This window comes from Pituophis catenifer, unplaced genomic scaffold (genome assembly GCF_029215685.1).
Source record: "Pituophis catenifer annectens isolate HBS135680 unplaced genomic scaffold, rPitCat1.0.hap2 SCAF_2, whole genome shotgun sequence".
Lineage (NCBI taxonomy): Eukaryota > Metazoa > Chordata > Lepidosauria > Squamata > Colubridae > Pituophis > Pituophis catenifer.
This window is the reverse complement of record NW_027256882.1, coordinates 148346237-148366634: the sequence shown is the minus strand read 5'-3', so window position 1 is coordinate 148366634 and position 20398 is coordinate 148346237. Positions and strand designations below refer to the sequence as shown.

Sequence of the window (20398 nt, the reverse complement as noted above, 5' to 3'; positions counted from 1 at the left end):
GGCCGTAAAATGGGCAAAATTCAACAATTGTCTTGCTTAGTAATAGAAATTTAGGGCTTAATTGCATTTATAAGTCGAGAACTACCTGTACTTCCCCATTGAGGAGACTGAATGTTCACAGAGCCCCTTGCCTCCTTGCTTATGTACACACGTAGTGTACTTGGCCAGCAATTAGCTGCGGTGAACTGCTTGATGCTATCTCATCATGGTTAAAGTGCCATCTGGGCTCATAGATGGTGCATTTATTACTGTTTATTATTACTACCACAAATTTGAATGAAGTTTTTTAATTTACGTAGTTAAAATGACATAATTGTTGATGGTCTTGGAATATAGCATGCTTCATTTATTTCCTCGTTTTTCTAACTATCTAAGTGAAATGGCCCAAACAGTTTCTTTAATTTTTATAAAGGGCATGGCAGAACAGGAAATAACTTTAAAAGGACTAATTTGGCTCTTAGGAGAGACAGCTGGAAAAAGTTACAATGACTGGAAAGCAAAAAGAAAAGAAGAAGAAGGAAAAGCTTTGACATTGATGGCACTATGGGGAAATGGTGAGGTATGAAAAGCAGGCCCTGTATGGGTGTGGTTCATGAGGATGGTAAGATCCCCAGGAGATAGGGAAAGTAATGGACTCTTAGGCGCTGTGGGGAATTGTCCAGAAGCTGAGGTAAATGATCTTTATTGACCTGTGGAATAGGGAAACAGAATATGGGTAGCCTTCGACTCATGACCACAACTGAGCCCAAAATCTCTGTTGCTAAGCAAGACAGTTCTTAAGTGAGTTTTGCCCCATTTTATGACTTTGCTTGCCATAGTTGATAAATGATTCACTGCAGATGTTAAGTTAATAACACAGTTGTTAAGTTAAGTCCGGCTTCCCTATTGACTTTACTTGTCAGAAGCTGATCACATCATCCCCGGGGACACTGCAACCGTCATAAATACGAGCCAGCTGCCAAGCATCTTAATATTGATCACATGGCCATGGGGATGCCGCAACGGTCGTAAGTGTGAAAAATGGTCGTAAGTCACTTTTTTCACTGCCATTGTAACTTTGAACAGTCCCTAAGTGAACTTTGTAAGTGGAGGGCTACCTGTAAGCAACTGAAAGAATCCTTCCCTTTGGAGCCGAGGATCCTGGACCTCTTCTTGTTCTTATTTTTAATTTATTTCATTTTAATCCCATTTTTATTATTGTTTATAAATAAATCAAGGCCGTGAACGTACCTAATACTCCTTCCGTCTCCTATTTTCTCCACAACAACCACCGTGTGAGGTGGTTTGGGCTGAGAGAGAGAGGGACTGACCCAAAGTCATCCAGCTGTTTTTTCATGCTTAAGGCAGGACTAGAACTCATGGTCTCCTGGTTCCTTAACCACTAAATCAAACTGGCTCTCCAGGTACCCTGGAGAGAGCCCCAGGGGAATAAAGCAGGCCAGGAGTCATTTTGAGCACAAGTGGTAAAATATTGAATGAATAAATGCACATTGAGGCCAATTGGATATACCTTCAGTACTAAAGACTGCAGAGAAGGCTTACTTTGAAGTGTCTTATTGCATCCTCAACTACAGGTAGTACTCAACATAACTCTAATGGAGCGTGCCTTAAATGATTGTCATAAAATGGCCAGGTCACATGACCAACCTCATTTTACAAAGTTTTTTTTATTGCAGTCATTAAGCGAACGCTGCATTTGTGTGAACCCACTGTGGCCTCAGTTTTGATGAAAGTGCCAGGTTTCATCAAAACTGCCGTAAAACATGGTCACATAAATGTGGCCACGTTGCCAAGTGCGGTCACATGACTGGAGGCCGACCGTGAGAACTTCAGATCTGGGTTGTAAGTCCCTTTTTCAGGCAGGTTGTAACTTTGAATGGTTGCTTAGCAACCGGTTGTAAGTCGAGGACTACCTGCATCTATTCAGTAGGATCCTTTAGGGCGGCGAAAGATTTATTGTCATCCGTTCTAGAAAGCCCAATGTTGCAGCTCTCAAAGAATTGATGTGACAGATTTGTGAACCATTTTTGTGCCAATAAAGGATGCTTTTAATGCAGGTCACAGTGTGCAGCATGCCATTTGGTCTAATTGTGTGGAATCGCTTTTAGTTTATGAAGCCTCAGATGGTGGACGCGATAGTTTTAATTCTCTGGTTTACCACATGCTTTTTAACTCCTGCTGATCTTGATTTACTCAGACTAGGTGAAGGAGGTTAGCTAAGTGGATCCAGAAAGTGGTGAATGCATTATTTTGTGAGGAAGTGGTACCTCCAGCATTAAAAATCTGTCCAGTCTAGAAGACGCTCTCTCTAAAGGCAAAAGATTTGATCAAATATTGCCTTATTGTACATACTGTTTGTGTAAGTGGCTTCCACCCAATTGCCAGTATTCCTGAGTTTAAACTGCTGTCTTGATCTTTTTACAACCTGGCTTGGAAAATTATCAGCCTGATGCATGTGAAAAAGGCAAAGGGTGTATGACTCCTGATTTTGCTTGATGTTATAGCTTTTGATACCATTGGCACAGTTTCTCTGAGGACTGTCTTCATAAGATATGGACTCAGGGTCTGTGTCCATACTTTGCTTCTACTTTTAAGGGCAACCTCAGAGAGTAGTATGGGCCCTGTGCTGATGATACCTATGGGAGCTCCAAGACATCTTTCCCCTTTGAATCTGAAGGTCTAAAGGACCCTATTATTGTTTCCTGTCCCACTGCTGTCACTGGAATCCTAAGGGAACTCTGTAGCCAGGAGTTCCTATTGCCAACTTTAGGTTATATATCAACAGTGATCTTTCTGGGATGGTCTAGCAATGTTCTTACATTTATTGCTTTAGACTACAATTACTGTAGGACACTCTGTGTGGGACTTCCCTTGTGCTTGGTTGGAGGCTGGAGCTGGAGAAAAATGGCAGTGGCCAAGTTGCTGAGCTGAGCACTTGAGCTATACATATTATGTATGTCCTGAAACATACACTGGCTCCCAGTTAGCTGGTGAGCCAAGTTCTTCAAGAGTTTGTTTATGGCATCTAAAGATACTTGATAAGCCACCTTCATCTTTACCATTGAAAAACTTATGGATTGCTGACATTGTTGGGAAGATCCTACTGCATCTACCTAGATTGGGATGGGCAAACTATGGCAACTTTACGACCTGTGGACTTCAACTCCCAGAATTCCTGAGCCAGCCATTCACACGTCATAAAGTTGCCATAATTGCCCAACCCTGGCTAGATATAGAGGTTGTCATTATGAAATGAAATTCATGATTGCCTATGATATTTCAGCCTGATTTCTTCACCCAGGCTGATGTCTTCATGTTTTTATGTAATGGGATGGGAAGAATGCTTTTTGTTTCTGGTTTCTTCATTCCTTCTTTTCTCATCTTACCGTAGATCATGTACATATGTGTATAAAAATATATATACAGGTAGTCCTTGACTTACAACTACTGTTTAGTGACTGCTTGAAATTATGACAGCACTGAAAAAAGTGACTTACAACCAGTCCTCACACTTACAACCTTTACAGCATCCCTGTGGTCATGTGATCAAAATTTGGGTGTTTGGCAACCAGGCCATATGTTCTCCATTTGCAATCTTCCCAGCCAACTTCTCACAAGCAAAGTCAATGGCAGAAGCATGATTTGCTTAATGTACATGTGAGTCACTTAATAACCATGGCATAAAAAGTTGTGAAATTATGCATTACTCATTTAATGACTGACTTGCTAAGCAATGTAAGTTTCAGTCCCAATTGTGGTTGTACGATGTGGAAAGAAAGAGTGAAAAAATAGAGGCACATACGTTAACCCTAACCTTTGAGATGAGATCTGTGGAACTCACAGATAAGAAATTCAGTGGCTAACAACAGTTTTAATGTATTTTAAAGAGGCAGGATCCAGAAACATTCTTGTTAATAAAGATGGCACTGGAAGCTGTGGTTCTACTTTGTGGCATACTGTCCTCACAAATTAACTGATCAATAAAAATTTAAAACTAAAAGGATTTTTAAAAGACCAGGATGAGCATTTTACAAATAGTTCTCAATTTACAATCCCATTTGAGCCCCAGTTTTTCATCGGTTGTTAAGTGAGTTTTGCCCCATTTTACAATCTTTCTTGCAACAATTGCTTAGTGAATCATTGTAATTGGTATGTTATGTTTGTTAAGTGAATCTGACTTCCCCATTGACTTTGCTTGTCAGAAGGCTGCAAAAGGGGATCATATGACCCAGGGACACTGCAACCGTCATAAATACATGCCAGATACCTAGCTTCTGAATTTTAATCACATGACCACAGGGATTCTGCAACCGTCAAAAGTGTGAAAACTGGTCCTAAGTCGTTTTTTCCAGTGCCGTTGTAACTTTGAACGGTCACCCAATGAATGGTTGCAAATCAAGGACTACCTGTACTTGGGATGGAGAAGTGAGAATGTTGCAGGCTCGCTGGTGTCTATGGGCATCAGGTTGAGGATGCCGGATTATGACATGTTCTCAGTTGTACTCAGTTGATAGCAGTTTTCTCCTTTAAGTGAGCTGCCAAAACATGCCCCCTCCAACAGCTTCCTGCAAATCTTCCCTGCACTCACTGCCAGGATTGTATCTCTGTAAAATGTGTGGCATTTCCGCCAATAACACTCAAAACCTCCATTAAATTTTAATGGGATCAAACTTGGCACTCTCTGCAGCAGACTGGTATAAATTGCTAAATTGATCCCAATCACATCCCAAACTGCTTTTCCTTCCACCTTCGATTTGGATGATCTCGTTGACTACCTATTGCCTGTCCTCTGGATCCCTCTATCTTTCCCAGCCCTACAGGGGTCTCTGAAAAATGGGCTTGCCCTGGGGCAAAAGGTGTAGCAATTGCTCTGCCAGCTGCTCGCCCACCTATGCAGGTAATTGGGGACTGTCCCTTTAACAGGCTGAATGTGTGAGCTTGTCCAGATTAAAAAGCTGCTGTGCAACATGTTTCCTCCTTTGGGCGATGCCCCAACGCCGCTGGCTTCTTTTTGCTTGGCTTGGCTTCATTTGGGATTCCACCTGCATCAGGAGCAAAGCCTTTGGCATCTCTGCGTTTCTCCAGGAGTTAAATCCGCCGGCGGTACATCTCTCTTTCTCAGCTTGTGCAGCTGGAATCTTGCCTCTCCAGGGGCTGCCTGTGCCATGGCCAAATTCCCGGTTGCTGCTCCGGAAGCCAATTGTGCCAGGGAAGAATGTGCTGGCTCAGCAGATCAGTCCGGAGAATGTGAGGAGACTACTGAGGGGGAGAGAGAGAGACAGAGAGAGATTGTGTGCCCAGAGAGCATCTTCTCTGCCCGTTTCATCTTCGTCCCCTGCTGTCTAACGACATCTCCTGACTATTCTGTTTGCAGACATAAATTGGAGCAAGAACAGCATCATGTCTGACGGCAAGGAGTGGGCCACCCTCAGCCCAGAGGAGTTCACTCAGCTGCAGAAGTATATTGACTGTGAGTCCTTTTCTTTCTCCCCTTGTACCAATAGTCTTCTCTTAGCCCCTGATAGGAATAGAGGCATGGACAGGCAGGACCTGTTAAAGCTAGAACTTCCTCTCTAAAATCAGAGGTCATACCAACTCCTTAGAACTTAAATCTGGTTTACTTGAGCATTGAGAAAAGAAAAGCAGCCATTTCTCTGCCGGTCCCAGGAAGGCTCATAGGATAATTCTTTTGTGCTACCCCATGTCCATCTGTTCCCTCCCTCCACTCCCTCCCCCTCAAACTCAGTAGCATTAGCTTGATATCTCATGTGGTATGTACAAATCAGTTGAGCGTCCAGAGACAAATATCAAGGAAGGGATAGTCTTTGTTTTTGAGGAATCTGCTAAACAAGATACTCTTTAACTTTGGCTTATCTTAAATTTAAATTCTTGGGCCACCCATTCATTCTACAAGTTAGATACCTCATGTTTTAACACCCCAGGTTAAGAATGGTTTTAATTTGCATCAGCTGGATTGGATGCCTCATTGCAACCTTCCGAGTTCAAATCACTTTGAAACTTAGGACAGAATTCAAAGAGTTCTAATTGTTGGCCAATACAAATGTCATGCCTGACACATTTCCTGGTTATAGCATGAATTGTATCAGAATTCCTACACTTTTTTTTTCCTTGTCAGTCTTCATTGTTCCTTTCTCCACAGATAGCAGCAAGAAAGTGCAGGATGTGCTGAAGGAATTTTATGGAGAGGGTACATTGTCTCAGCATCGGCAAGAGGATGTGAGTATCTTCCTCTTCCTTTCCTGCAAATATCTCCATCTTTTGCCTTGTTAGGTTGTATAGTTGCCTTAAGTGTTTACCGGCAAGGCGACTCTGCAAATCAGTACAACATTTTTCCAAACTTATGTACCGTTTTGGGTGTCTTCTGTCTTTCACACCTAAATTCTGGCTTTCCATGATGCTTAGCTGCATCATGGGATGTCCTGGAGGGCAGTAAAAGTGTTGTGTGAACTCTAAAACTCAGCTGTGTGACCCAGAGTGTGTTAGATTTAGCTTCAAAGAGACCTGATCTTATTTGCAACTCAAGCAGTCCTCTATCAATTCACTCTGCCATGTCATAACCACACTTTGTAAAGGTTAATGATCAGTGTTGGTGGTCAAGATGATGTCCTAGAGCAGTGTTTCTCAACCTTGGAAGCTTGAAAATGGGTGGGCTTCAACTTCCAGAATCCCCCAGCCAGCGCTGCTGAGAACAAGAAGCAGAACAAACAAGGTAGAATTGGCTGTATAGAGCCTATCCAGGATAGCACAATCTTCAAATTACCCAACCCATGACTATCTCCCTCTTGGAGGAAAATAAAAAATTGCAGGAAGTGGGAAGAGAAATGCTCGTATTCCAACCTCCCTTGTAAGCAGTTGGGAGTGGGGGATGCTATAACATGGTTGCTGCCTGACCCAGCAATTCCAGATGGTCTGCTGATGGCATATGGAAGCGACATACTAACTGGATCAGCTGTGCTGTGCAGACAGAGTCATAGAATGACAGCGAGTGCTTTGTAGTCCAATCCCTAATTCCGAGCAAGAAATCCAGTGCTGGAGCCCAAAGATATCAGTCAGATTCTGATTGAGGATTTCCAGCAGACAAGAGCCACCCCCACCATCCCAAGTAATTGATTCATTTGTAACATGTAAATCTAAACCTCTAAAGATTATGACATTTTGTAATCTAGATCTGGTTCTACTCCCTGCAGAAGCAGAGAACAACCGTTTACCCACTGTTGTATGATAACTCTTACCTGAGGGGCTTTCATATCCTCTTCTTGGTCTTCTCTTCATCAGCTATAAATAATCATCTCCTTTCATCTTTCTTCCTTATTTTCTGCACTCCCAAGTGTCTTTGTTGCCATCCTCTGAGCCATTTTCGTTGTGTCTGTATCAGTGGTAGGCAACATGGTGACTTTCAAATATTCAGCTCTAGCCTGCATGACCAATAGCAAGAAGTTGTTATAGGCCAAAACATTTGGAAAGCACTGCATTGTCTAGCTCCTGTCCTACATCCTTTCAAAATGTTTCTTGCCCAGAACCGAAAGCATAACTTCAAGTACAGTCTAAAGTATTACTGTTATTTTATGGCTCATCGCACAGTCAGCCCGATGTTGAGACTAGATTTGGCATTTTTATCCACCTACTGAGTCTTCCCAAGGGTCTGGGTGAAGCAGATGTGAATGTTTGATGGCATTAGAGGTATCATTGCAGGACGTAAGCTGGTTTAAGTAAAGGTGCCTTTTGCAATTGACTGATGTTGAATTTGTCAATGCCAATAATGTTCAAGTGGTGCTCCGGTTGTTTTGGAATTACACCCAAGTATTTAATACTGCAGCTTGGTTGCGCTTCTGGCTCTTCTTTTTGTTCATTAATTAAATTTATTTTTTCTACTATTTATCTTGGTGTGCTGTTTTTCCTCTCCCCGTCACCCAGAATGTGGCCTTGGTGTTTGGCTTTCTGTTCTGCCAATTATTTGAGGGTTTATTCTTGCCTTCTGAGATGTTGGTGAATCCTCCAACTACATTACATTATTCTCAGATCTGACATTTCTCCCGTTCCTTTGTGTAAACTGAACACGTTCAGAAGTACAAAAGTCAGTCATGTGGCAGCCACTCAGGTCCTCCTTCCAGCCTCTGTGTGTGATTCTTGCAATTTCATCTGCAGTGAAGTAGCTTTTTAACCAAAATGTCAGATACGGATTTGTGACACCCCCCCCCAAATCCCTTTTGGCAATTTTACTGATTTATTTTGCTATCTTTAAACGCCATCCTTCTGTTCGCATAGGGACACATAAGGTGACATATATCCTAAAACTGACTCCAGCCTCCCTTCCTATATTCTGACATTCAACAGCTCCACTAGGGCTTACCTAAACCTGCCCTCCCCATTCTTACCCCCATCACTCCACATGTTCTTCTTGTTTGAAGTATATGCAGTGATTTTTTTCTGGGTCCATTAATCACAATTTCATTAGTTCCAGTAGCAACCAAACAATGGGGAACAGCCATCCTGTTTCCCATTAAAATGAGAAATAACATTTTTACCATTCCCTGCATGCAGTAATATATCTAGCACTGAAGTGACACATTATTAGCTGAGTCAAAGCTCCACGTTTTGGCACAATCAATAGGGAATGTCAGTAGCTGTGATTCCTCTTTGGCTTTGGCTTATTTCTCTGATAATGCTGTTCTCAGTTAATAGACTTTGAAGGCTTCAAGCTCTTCCTGAAAACTTACTTGGAAGCAGAGGAGATCTCGGTTGAACTTTGCTGTCACCTCTTCATGTCTTTCCAGACCACGGCAGGACAAACCACAAAAGAGCCAGGTATGTCGTCTTGGCAAACTGCCTCACGTAAAATATTGACCTTTCTCTGAGGGTTTGGGGAAGAGGGTGGGTTTGCATCATTTCTGCCCCCTCCATCCAATTTTTAGTGAGGAGCTCTTTGATGAGGGTTGGGTTAGGCAGCCGGAATATCTAGCAGTTTTGTGGATGAAGGATTACTTATCCCAGTGTTTCTCTCTGCTTTTCAGCCAGTGGTTTTGTTTGCGTCAATGACGTCTCTTGTTACTTCTCACTGCTAGAAGGTGGGAGGCCCGAAGACAAACTGGAATGTGAGTACTGCAAAGGATCAAGAGAGCAGAATAGCAGCCAAAGGTCTCAGTTCAGAGCTTGATTTTTGACGGAGGCACATTTTGACTGGGAAAATCTGATTTTGGTAATTCCTCAGGACAGAGAACCAACTTGCTGTCTTTAAAATATCTCTTTCCTTCCTTCCTTCCTTCCTTCCTTCCTCCCTCCCTTCCTCCCTCACACATAAATATGATTTTCATCTCCCAAGAGTCATCCGCCAAATATATTATCATAGGTATATATAATTTTGATTAATTTTTACTCACTCTACTATGAAAGAGGATTTAATTGGCTGGATATGCAGAAGGGTAGCGTTCTTGTTCTGGGTAGTCATGTTCACCTCCCGTTTGTGTAGGATAATTATAATTCTTCTGCTGGCATCAATCTTAAGCTCATACAGTTTTATCAACACAAGAATGCCTCTGATATTTTAAATTTGTAGAAGTCTTTTGAAATACTTTCTGAAAACTGACATTTTAAAACATTTGGGGATTTATGCTGGGTTTATGCAAAAGAAATTGATCTTGCTCTCAAACTGAAGAAGCCTGCTTTAGTAATATGCTTTGCCTCCCTCAAGTAAGGTCAAATGAAAAGCCTTGATGAAATAGTATTCCTGAGGGAAGAGGCCTGGAGCAAGAGGGTGAAGGCAGAGACTTGTGTATTTGGTGATCCCTCGTTTAGAAGCTGCTATTTTTGATTTCCATTTTTCCTCCCACAGTCACCTTCAAGCTTTATGACAAAGATGGAAACGGTCTTCTTGACAATTCAGTAAGTAGCATGAGGCCATTAGAAGATTATAGAGTTTTGGAATCGAGTTTCCCTGTTCTTGTTTTCTCCACTTCAGACAGAAAAAATGGTTTATCCACACAACACATATACACACACACCACTGTGTTCAGCTTTTTGTGGCAGAGAAGGCCCAAATATTTTGACACCAAATCTTTTCATACAAATCTTTATAAAGTAATGCATCCCACTGTAATATAGCTGACAGCCTCCTGTGCTAGTATATATCAATCTGATTTTTGTTGGTTCCTGTTGGTTTAGTACCGAAAGGTACCATCTTTTTTTGGTTCAAGGACCACACAGGGCTTTTCAGCAGTGTGCTCCAAGGGCTGTAGTGAGGCCACAACAAAAATTAAATTTGGTTTGATTTAATGTAAGTATAAATGTAATCACCCTTAAATCAAGTTAATTAAATGCAGCTAGAAGAAACTCTTAGATGTTTTTGGAATGAGGTTTCCCCTCCTTTCATATTATAAATGATATTTTGGTAAAAACTTTGAAGGTACTCTGGAGACCACATCCCATGGAGCCTTTGGGAGGGAGAAGAAATTTGCTCTCTTCTAATTAAACAGCTGCATGCCCCCATCACTGCATCTCCTGGGAAAAGCAAAATATCTCATTTTCAACAGGCTAGGATATATTGCTTTTGTCTGACTCATTTTCTGTTCTCTGATAAAAATTGGGGACACCTGCTTTCATCTGAGTTCTAAACTTATCCCTCTAGGTCAGTCTTCATCAACAGTACTCTTCCTTTTGATATATTTGGCTACAATACCAAGGACATCCCTTGTTAGGAACTCTGGGGACCCATGCTCTAACACAGGGGTCCCCAAACTTGGCAGCTTTATGACTTGTGGACTTCAACTCCCAGAATTTGCCTGGAGAATTCTGGGAGTTGAAGTCCACAAGTCTTAAAGCTGCCAAGTTTGAAGACTCTGGTCTAACACAATAAGAGGTGCCGGACTGGCAAATGCATGCATGCTGACCCTTCCATATGAACCACTGGAATTTAATTCTGGTCCTAAATTGTCTTCTTCTCTCTAGGAGGTAGATCGCATCATCACGCAGATGATGCGCGTAGCTGAATATCTGGACTGGGATGTCACTGAGCTTAAACCAGTAAGTGCGGAATTCCTTCAATTGCTTCATCTATCCCTTCCCCATCTACCTCCAACGTATAATCACCATGATGGGCTCTGTTGGCTCCAGAATGAAGGTGTCTATGTTGGGCTCTAGAACTGGGTGCGGTGGAACGTAATCTGGATTCCCAGGAGGGAGGGCGTGCATTCCAGAGGACTAAGAGACAGCAAGATTTAGATAGATTGGTTGGGAGGAAGAGGATCAAGTCAGTTCCGCCCTAGGAGTTCTCAAGATATATCTTTAACAACGCAAGTTGTTGCTTTAGTTTGGCAAGTTTTCTGTGTATAGGTGTGGAACAATAAAGGAAACTCAGCATGTCTTTCTTAGTTTTTGGAGCCTGACACCAGGGTTGCTATTAACAACAATTTTTGCTATAACACCAAAAAGGGAAAGAGCTCATATTGTGTGCATTAAGGAGGAAAGATTAGGAGACAGTTGGAAGGGAAGGAAATCTACAGCTAAATGAGATAAAGCCGGATATGACTTTTGTATATAGAATCAGTATTTAGTTAATGGGATTTACCTAATAGAATTGTGATTTCCTTTTTTGCTTCTATTAAGAGATGAAGGAGGTTTAGAGTTTTCTGGATTTGTGGGAAGGGTGATTGTTGTTTTTGTCAGTTTTTGTTTTTTTGCAAGAAATGGAATGCTTAGAAAAAAAAAACTCTTATTCCATGTTTCTGCTCAATAGTTGTTGCCATTCAGATATGTGTACAGAAGGCTGGGGGATACTGGATAGGCATGAGGGATCATTATACTTTTTGTATATGTATCTATCACATTTCTATATCCCGAATTATTGTCTGAATTATTTATGGCGAAGGATAGCTTGTCCTAAATCTGGAGGCACATGATTAGTTCTATTTTAGATACAGCATTACCTTAACTTTGGGTTTCTTTTCACTTTGTTTAACAGATCTGTTTTTTTAAAGATTTGCATAAATAAAGACCTGGGGATGAGGAACCAATTCAGTGCTGTGCATGAAGAAAGAGCGGTTCCTGCCTTATGCTGTAGATAATTGTAGCTCGTTGGGTGCCTCTTTGACAAAGAAAGACAAGCTGTCTTGAAATGTTCCTCCTAAAAATGAGGGCTGCACATCAGTTTGGGACAAATGGACTGGAACAAGCACTGAAATGGCTCCCTCCTAAGGCTCTCCTTTTCGGATCTTCCCTTCCCCCCTCTCAGATCCTGCAGGAGATGATGCGTGAAATTGATTATGACAGCAGCGGTACTGTGTCTCTCTCCGAATGGCTCCGCGGCGGTGCCACCACCGTCCCCCTCCTGGTGCTACTTGGACTGGAGGCGGTAAGTGCAGAGGACAAAGGCCTCGTTTTGCCTTGGTTCTTCTAACTTACTGTTGAAAGTGGCTTTTGATTTTCCTTGTCTGACATGTGATAATTGGTTGATTTCTTTGCCTTTCCTGCCCCTTCCCATCATGACACTAGAGAAGGACTGCTGGTCTGGCTGGAAAATTCTCACCTCTAGGTGCCTTCCAGCGATGCTGCTCCTACCTCCCATTCTGTTCTACTCCGGGGTGAATCAAGTTAAACATTTTAAAAAAATAATAATAATTCAGAATCACCCAGAGAACTGAGTCACAAGCAGCACTTTTACTTAATATGTTTCTCTCCTTGTTTCCCTTTTTCTAAAGACAACAAACAAGGAATTAACCATTTCTCTGTGTGCCTGGGGGTGTTCTGGCATGCCACTCTTCTGCTATGTCAGCCTTGCCCTAAATTAGTAGGGGCCACGGAGTTAAAGCTCTTAGAGGAATGTCGATTCCGTAGTTGAGGGCTGTTTGCAATGCTGCTGCTCTCTCCAGCTCCATTGGGGACTGCAGCAGAATAAATGCACGTGAGGCTGGCTGGGGACTGAAGGGGAAGGACAGCATCATCCTAAAATGGCCATGAAACCTGCAGCTGAGCGCTAGATTTCACCTCCGAGGTAATGAATGGTGAAACAAACCGATTTTACAGCTTTGGCTGTGGGTTGGCTTAAAGGGGAAACGTTAGTCAAACAGCTAAGGGGGATTTAAGGCCACCTCACTCTTGGGCTAGGAACAAGTAGAAGGCAGGACAAGAACAGCAGGAAAAAGTGGTCTGAGCAGGTGTGTTCCATGGGAGGTGCAAGATTAAAAAGGGTCCTAATTTTCCCTGACAGCACAGCTGTGTGGTCACAGAGTGAGCTTGGTTGAAAGTTTCTCCGCAGCAATCTAATTGCTTGAATACAATGGGCATTCACCCCCACCCACCCATTCAATTGTGTCTTGATCCTTGGAGGCTGCCTGGACCAGCCCCTGCAGTTTTCTTGGCAGCAGTTTTCAGAAGTGGTTTGCCATTGCTTGCTTCCTAGGGCTGAGAGAAAACGACTGGCCCAAGGTCACCCAGCTTGCTTTGCACCTCAGGGCAGAACTAGAACTTCCAGTCTCCAACTCGGTGCCTTAACTACTACACCAGAATGGGCATTTAGGTGCAAGCCATTCCATGCATGTACCAAAAGCAATATTACTTTTGTGCTCAGGAAAAACAACAACTTTTAACTCAAATCCTGTCTCTACCTCTATCTTCTGTTCCCACTCAGGGAGCCTCGATGCCTCCCCTTCCCTTTGGCTCCCAAACCAGTCACCCCCCCTAAACCTCTTCCTTAATTGCCAACTTTCTCCATTGCTTCAGACGATGAAAGACGATGGGCAGCACCTGTGGCGCCTGAAGCATTTTAACCGCCCTGTTTACTGCAACGTGTGTGAGACGCTGCTCTTGGGGCTACGCAAGCAGGGGCTGCGCTGTACTTGTGAGTGTGTTGCTCTGTCCTGGGGTTGTGTGGGAAGAGGGGAGATAGCCTTCCTCCTTTTCTTCCTGGGGGCTCAGGCTTCCAGCCCTTCAAGGGAGCTGAGACTGATTTAATGGTGGAAGCAGAAGGAGAAGGTTTCCTCCAGCTGCTGCTTTAGCAGACATCCTCATAGATCAAATGAGAAGCTGCAATGTTCCAGGTCACTTCATTGATCCATCTCACCTAGATTTGTCAGCCCTGGCTGTCAATGGCTCTGACTGAATTGGCCTCAGTAGCTTTCCCAGCCCTATCTAAAGACACCTAGAAAAAACTGGAATCTCCAGTGGGCAAGGTAGCTGTTATGTCATAAAGTTTGATCCATCCTCCTTGAGAATTACTGTTGTCCTGTGGCTCTTTATTTATAAGGCCTACCTTTATTATTTTGATAATTTAAAGGCAGCAAACATCCCTCATACAGGTAGTCCTCGACTTACAACCGCAATTGAGCCCAACATTTCTGTTGTTAAGAGAGACATTTGTTAAGTGAGTTTTGCCCCATTTTACGACTTTTCTTGCCTCAGTTGTTAAGTGAATCGCTGCAGTTGATAAGTTAGTAACACGGATGTTAATTGAATCTGGCTTCCCCATTGACTTTGCTTGTCAGTTGGTTGCAACATGATCTGGGGACACAGCAACGGTCATAAATATGAGCCAGTTGCCAAGCATCCGAATTTTGATCACATGACCATGGGGATGCTGCAAATGTCGTAACTGTGAAAAACAGTTGTAAATCGCGTTTTTAGTGACATTGTAACTTTGAATGGTCACTAAATGAACTGTTGTAAGTTGCTGACTACCTGTACTCCTTCCTCCTCCTGTTTTCCACACCACAACAACCCTGTGAGGTGCATTACGCTGAGAGCAAGTGGCCCAAAATCACCCAACTGGCTTTCATGCCTAAAGTGGGACTAAAACTCACAAACCTGGTTTCTAGCTTGGTGCCTTAACTACACTGAAAAAGAAAGTAGAAACTTCCTATGAAACCTGGTTCACAAGACTGCATAAGCTTTGGATGGTGAGATGTGGTAAAAATTAGTGGTAAAGTCAAGCTCAATTTCCAGTGATTGTGTGGACAGAACCCTGCAGTTCTCTCAATAGCAACAAAAAAGCTATTTGCTATTGTCAGTTTGGGGATTTTTTTTTTCATTTCCTAATCTATCTTCCAATCCTGGTTATTCTGTGATGGGCTCCCATTTAAATTTTAATCCAGTCTTCTCAATTTAGCTGGTTTCTGAGCTAGGCAAGGTCAGCCCCATGCTGCCACCTGCTGGAACACATTAACATTGCCCATCACTAATTATGTTGACAAAAATATTTATGAAGCAGTCATTAAGTGCATGCAGCATAGCATGCATAATGGCAGTAACTTAATTTATGCAGAAGAAGGATTTATCTTTGTATATTCTTAGTTTAAAACAGATGCAAAAGAATTCTGTTATGAATTCCATTTGGATACGTTTGAGGATTTTTCCTCCCTTGTTAAATAAGCATCTGTTTAAAAAATATTTTTAGATACATTGCACATATGTGTACATGTGTGCGTTCTGTACTCACAGCAAGTGCAGGGCTGTTTGTTCAGGGCTATTTCTTCCTGAGAACTTGGAGTATTTGTATGATTTGGCCATCTAGAAGTTTAAAAGTAGCTTTTTCTGCCTCTGAACAATCTGGCAATTTTTTCTCTGGATGTTTATAAAATATTCAGTGAGAGAAAGAAAAATGCCATCTCAGAAATCCTCCTTTGCATTCCAAATTCAAAACAATTGCAGCTTGGTTATTTAGAAAAGGTGGAAATCTTTCAACCACAATCTGCTTAGCAGAAGGTTTAAGAACCAATGCTGACCTTAAACCAAAAGAGAAAACTATGCTGAATTCTCATCTTCTCTTTTCCAAGAGTTTCTTTTTAACTGTGTTCTCATCACGCACTAAACTGGATTGTTAAACAGGATAGTGTGTCATGCAAATATTTAAATCAGCAGTGGGGTCAGAGAGGCTTGCTTTTATCCTACAAAAGCTAATCTTTTGTGGTCAGCCAAGTCATGTGAACATAGAAGAGAGATTTCATAGCCGGTTAACCTTCTTTTCTGGGCAAACTTCCAAAATGGTCCTGGGAAAAGCAAGAATTCTTGAGAAATTCCTCCTCTGGTTCTTTAAAGTCTTGTCTGGAGATAAACCTGACAGAAACAGATTCAGGATGCCTCAACCTTCTCCAATTTTGCCTGTGATGATGCCGATCCTGAACGGATCTCTCCCCACAGATTTTTTCTAATTTGATCTTTTGCCTAGCTGGATTTTTTTTTTTTAAGGCTGCTGGTCATTTTACCTGGCCTTCCATGCTTATCTGTTGCTAGCTCATGGGATCCTTTATCCAGGATTGCAATGGAGCAGTTCAGCTGTTTCGTATGAATCTCTATGTTTGAAAAAAAACATAGATGCTTGGGGAAAAAAACGTGTTTCAACAAAATAATAAGGGTGAGGAAGCTATGGGGAGAGAGGGGAGGAAAGGAGAGGTTACACTAAGCTCATAGGATCAGATTTTAGGTAGAGAAGCTGCTGCTTGGGGGATACCAGGGATTCTTTAGTTTCTACTACCGTAGCATCTCATTGAATCCATCCTCCTTTTCGCCCACAGTCTGTAAGTACATCGTGCATGAGCGCTGTGCTCGGAAGGCTCCTCTCAGCTGTATCAGCACCTATGCTAAGAACCGCCGTGACACCAACGTGAGTAACCCAGCAAGGACGGATTCTGTACCAGGGGTAGTATTCTCTCACTTTCGCTACTGGTTCGCAAATGTGAGCGCACGCACAGGGCCTTCCGCATATGCGCAGAGTGTCAAAAACAGGACATGATAATGTCCAGGCGGGTGGGTGGAGCCTCCCGCAGCCGCCGCTACCAGTTCGCTCAAACTGGATAGAACTGTCTGAATACTACCACTGTTCTGCATCCATCAGCCAGACTTCTCTATTTCTGCCTTCCTTATCCAGGATTTCTGCTTTCTCCATTTCTATTGGCTCCTCCATCTTCCCAACCCGTCCCTTCATTCTTCTAAGAAGTCTAGGGTGGGACCCCTATTTCTAGCCCTCAGTATGTGAAATCAAAATAGCCTCTCTTTTTTTGTTCCTTTTTATTTTGACTGATTGCCCTTCCTTGGCTTCGGTATTAGTGTCATAACCGCCTCTAGAAGTCTTTTGGAGGAATGAATGTATTTTCCAGTTTGTGTTGCATGCTGAGAGACATAATGTCTCTCAGCATGCAACACAAGCTGGGAAATTCATTCATTCCTCCAGGAGACAGGAAAAAAGTAGATGGCAACCAAAAGGGCAATGTTTTGAAAAAGACAAACTTGCCTAAATTAATATTTCATTTAAAAGTAAATAAAAGATATAATGTTTCTGGTAGTGGCTAATTAGGTATTTTGTCTGTCTGTCTGTCTGTCTGTCTGTCTGTCTGTCTGTCTATCTATCTAACTATCTAACTATCTATCTATCTATCAAATTTATTAGCCGTCCGTCTTACTATAGGGTAACTCCAAGGTATTTCCAGAAGTGTGGCATGGTAACAGATAAGAAACCTTTATGTATTTTTGCTACTATTTTTCAAATTATAGGTAATTCTCAATTTATGACCATAATTGGGACCAGAAATCCAGTTGTAAGTCATTATAATCATAAGTCGAGGCACCCATGTGATGGGAAGTAATTTTCCAACCTTTTTCATGGTAGTCATTAAGCAAACACTGCGGTCATTAAGCACACCCATTCATTTAAATAAATGTTTTTGCCGGAAACCTGCAAAAAATGGCAGAAACTGGCAAAATCTAGTGTGAATTGTGGTCGTGTGACTGCACAATGCCGCGATAAATCTGACCTGCTCGACATGTGATCACATGACCATGGAGAAGGGCAGGGCAACCATTTACAACAGCTGGGGGTTCTTTACAGGCTGCAAAGCACACATTTTATGGCTGTTGCTTCTTCGAACTGTCATAAAACAACCTGTCATAAGTCAAGGACTACCTGTAGCAATAAACTCTCAGTAGCAAATAAAGAGGCCAGAGGAACCATGTGAGGCTGCCAGTTGCCCACCCATGCTGTTGTCTAATCCTGAAGACTTTAGTGAGTGATCAAAACTTCAACTGGTGCTTTGGAGAATTTACAGTATTCTTACTCTTAACTAAGTTGCCTGTGAATGAAAATGACAATGTCAAAAAGAGAATGTGAATGAGAATATCAGGAAGATCCCAGGAGTTCTAGTTCGCATCCGTTCCCTTGTCCCCGTTTCAGTTTTTTAGACCTTCCTTTTGAAGAGTGTCAGGAAGGTAGAAATTTGTAGCTTGAGGGGGCTGAGTTCTGTTGCTCTCTCTCTCTCTCTCCCCAGATTTCATTATTCCTCACTTCCCTCCTGTAGGTGCAAGCACACGTTTGGGTAAGAGGAGGCTGTGATGGCAATAAGTGTGACAAGTGTCAAAAGAAGATCAAGAGTTTCCAGAGTCTCACAGGCATGCACTGTGTCTGGTGCCATCAAAAGGCAAGCTACTCGTGACTCCATGTTTTGATTTAAAAAGGGATTCTGGCATCAGAAATCAGGAGGGGCTTTTCATTAGATGGCTCTTATTCTGTAGCTACTGTGTTTCCCTGAAAATACGACTCACCCCGAAAGTAAGCCCTAGCTTGATTTTTACATGTATGCCCAATATAAGCCATACCCCGAAAATAAGCCCTAGTTAAGGCCCCATGCACTCTGGGGTGCATGGGATGGGGCAAGGCGCATAGGTAAAAATTAAGCTAGGGTGGGGATGAGGGGGTGGAACTGCCCTACTTACCAGGCCTTGCACACCCCGACACCTGCCTTGCCTTGCTGGCCCACTTCTGCGGCCGCTTGCCACCACTTGCGTGCGTCACTCCCTGCCTTCAGAAAGGCCTCTGCAGCTGAGAAATGGGCTCCAGATTGAGGTATGTGGCGCCCCCTGGCCTTGTTTCACTATCAGGGGCCTTCCGGAAAGGCCTCTACAGCTGAGAAATGAGGTCCGCATTGATGCGTGCATTGCCCCCAATCTCCGTTCAAGAAAGACCTCTGCAGCCGATAACAGAGCTCCGGATCGATCTGGAGTTGTTTTATTGGCTGCAGAGGCCTATCCCAAAGGGCCTCTGATGACAAAATGGAGATTGGGGGCAATGCACGCATCAATGCGGACCTCATTTCTCAGCTGCAGAGGCCTTTCCGGAAGGCCTCTGATGGTGAAATAAGGCCGATGGGCACTGTGTGCGTCAATCCGGAGCCCGTTTCTTGGCTGCAGAGGCCATTACTGAAGGCCTCTGACAGCAAAACGGAGGCTAGGGGCAACGTGCACAAGTGGTGACAAGCGGCCGCGGTAGAAGCGGGCTGGCAGCGGGTTCTTGCTGGTTGGGGTTGTCAGTGCCACCACCATGAGGTGAGTCAGTTGAAGACACCCCCGAAAATAAGACCTGGTGCCTTTTTTGGTGGCAAAAAAAAATATAAAACCGGGTCTTATTTTCGGGAAAACATAGTTCATATGCAAGAAAAATTTATTTGCCCTGCAGGAAAATTTAGAGAAATACTATTGGAAAGGAGGATTTAAATGAGGGTTTCAAAAGAGCAGAAACCACATCTACTCTTTGCCTATTCATAGATTAACTCGGGGTGAAACGTTACCGGTTTGCACCGGTTTGGGCGAGAACCGGCAGGAAATCCTGCTTTCTAGCGAATCTAAATCATGCGACACAGCTGTTCCTCCCCCTCGCTGTTCTACTTACCTTGTTAAGCCTCCTTTTTCCATGCAAAGTGCGTGTTTGGCTCACACTACGCATGCGCGTGCACAGCATGCACTTGGTGAGCACTGTGCATGCGCGTGCAGTATGCATTCGGCATGAACTGTGCATGCATGCGTGTGCAGCATGTGTTCGGCGTGTACTGTGCATGTGTGTGTGCTCAGCATGCATTTGGTGTGCACCGCGCATGTGCCAGCAGCGAACCGGTGGCAATCTGCAGAGGATTTCCACCACTGGCTTAACTGTCCAAAATTTGTGGTGACCCAATGGAAATTTTGCCACATCTAGATAATTTTCATGCAATCTGAAACTATGTTTCCCCATTTTTAGAGATATTGTCTCTAAATACAAATGTACACAAATGTATTTTGGAGATCGTTGGGATTTTCCAGTTTATTTCTCAGGATATAGATTTACATTGTTTTGCATACTGACTCTTTCATGGATATAGTTAGATATTGGGTTAGAAGAGCAGAGACATAAATGAGGCCACATTGTTTAACAAGTTCCCTTTAAAAGACATCATTTTTGCATAAGCATCGAATTTGTTTTCATATCAGCATATCTAGTTTTCATATATGGTGCATATGGTGTACATCTAGGCATCTTCAAAGAGCTTGCTATCATTTCTTCCAAAATTAGAATTTAGTTTTTTATACACATCAATTTTTTTAATCAACTCAAAGTAGTGGGGTTTTTTTTCTCTTGCTTTGTGATATAGAA

At 42.8% G+C, this 20398-nt stretch overlaps 1 protein-coding gene across 4 annotated transcripts in view; it reads left to right on the top strand.

Annotated features, from left to right (window-relative positions):
• The window catches only part of DGKA (diacylglycerol kinase alpha), a 44322-nt gene that overhangs the window by 6911 nt on the left and 17013 nt on the right, over positions 1-20398 (top strand). For 2 of the 4 annotated variants that reach the window (XM_070934768.1, XM_070934766.1), the window contains exons 1-7: positions 9079-9113; positions 9851-9900; positions 10963-11037; positions 12245-12364; positions 13732-13849; positions 16518-16606; positions 18294-18413. In XM_070934768.1, coding sequence (XP_070790869.1) covers positions 10987-11037; positions 12245-12364; positions 13732-13849; positions 16518-16606; positions 18294-18413 — 498 coding nt within the window. In that variant the 5' untranslated portion in view covers positions 9079-9113; positions 9851-9900; positions 10963-10986. Of the gene's footprint in view, positions 1-5374; positions 5471-6160; positions 6238-8696; positions 8827-9032; positions 9114-9850; positions 9901-10962; positions 11038-12244; positions 12365-13731; positions 13850-16517; positions 16607-18293; positions 18414-20398 lie in introns of those variants that run through there. The other 2 variants (XM_070934765.1, XM_070934769.1) reach the window with 2 other exon arrangements.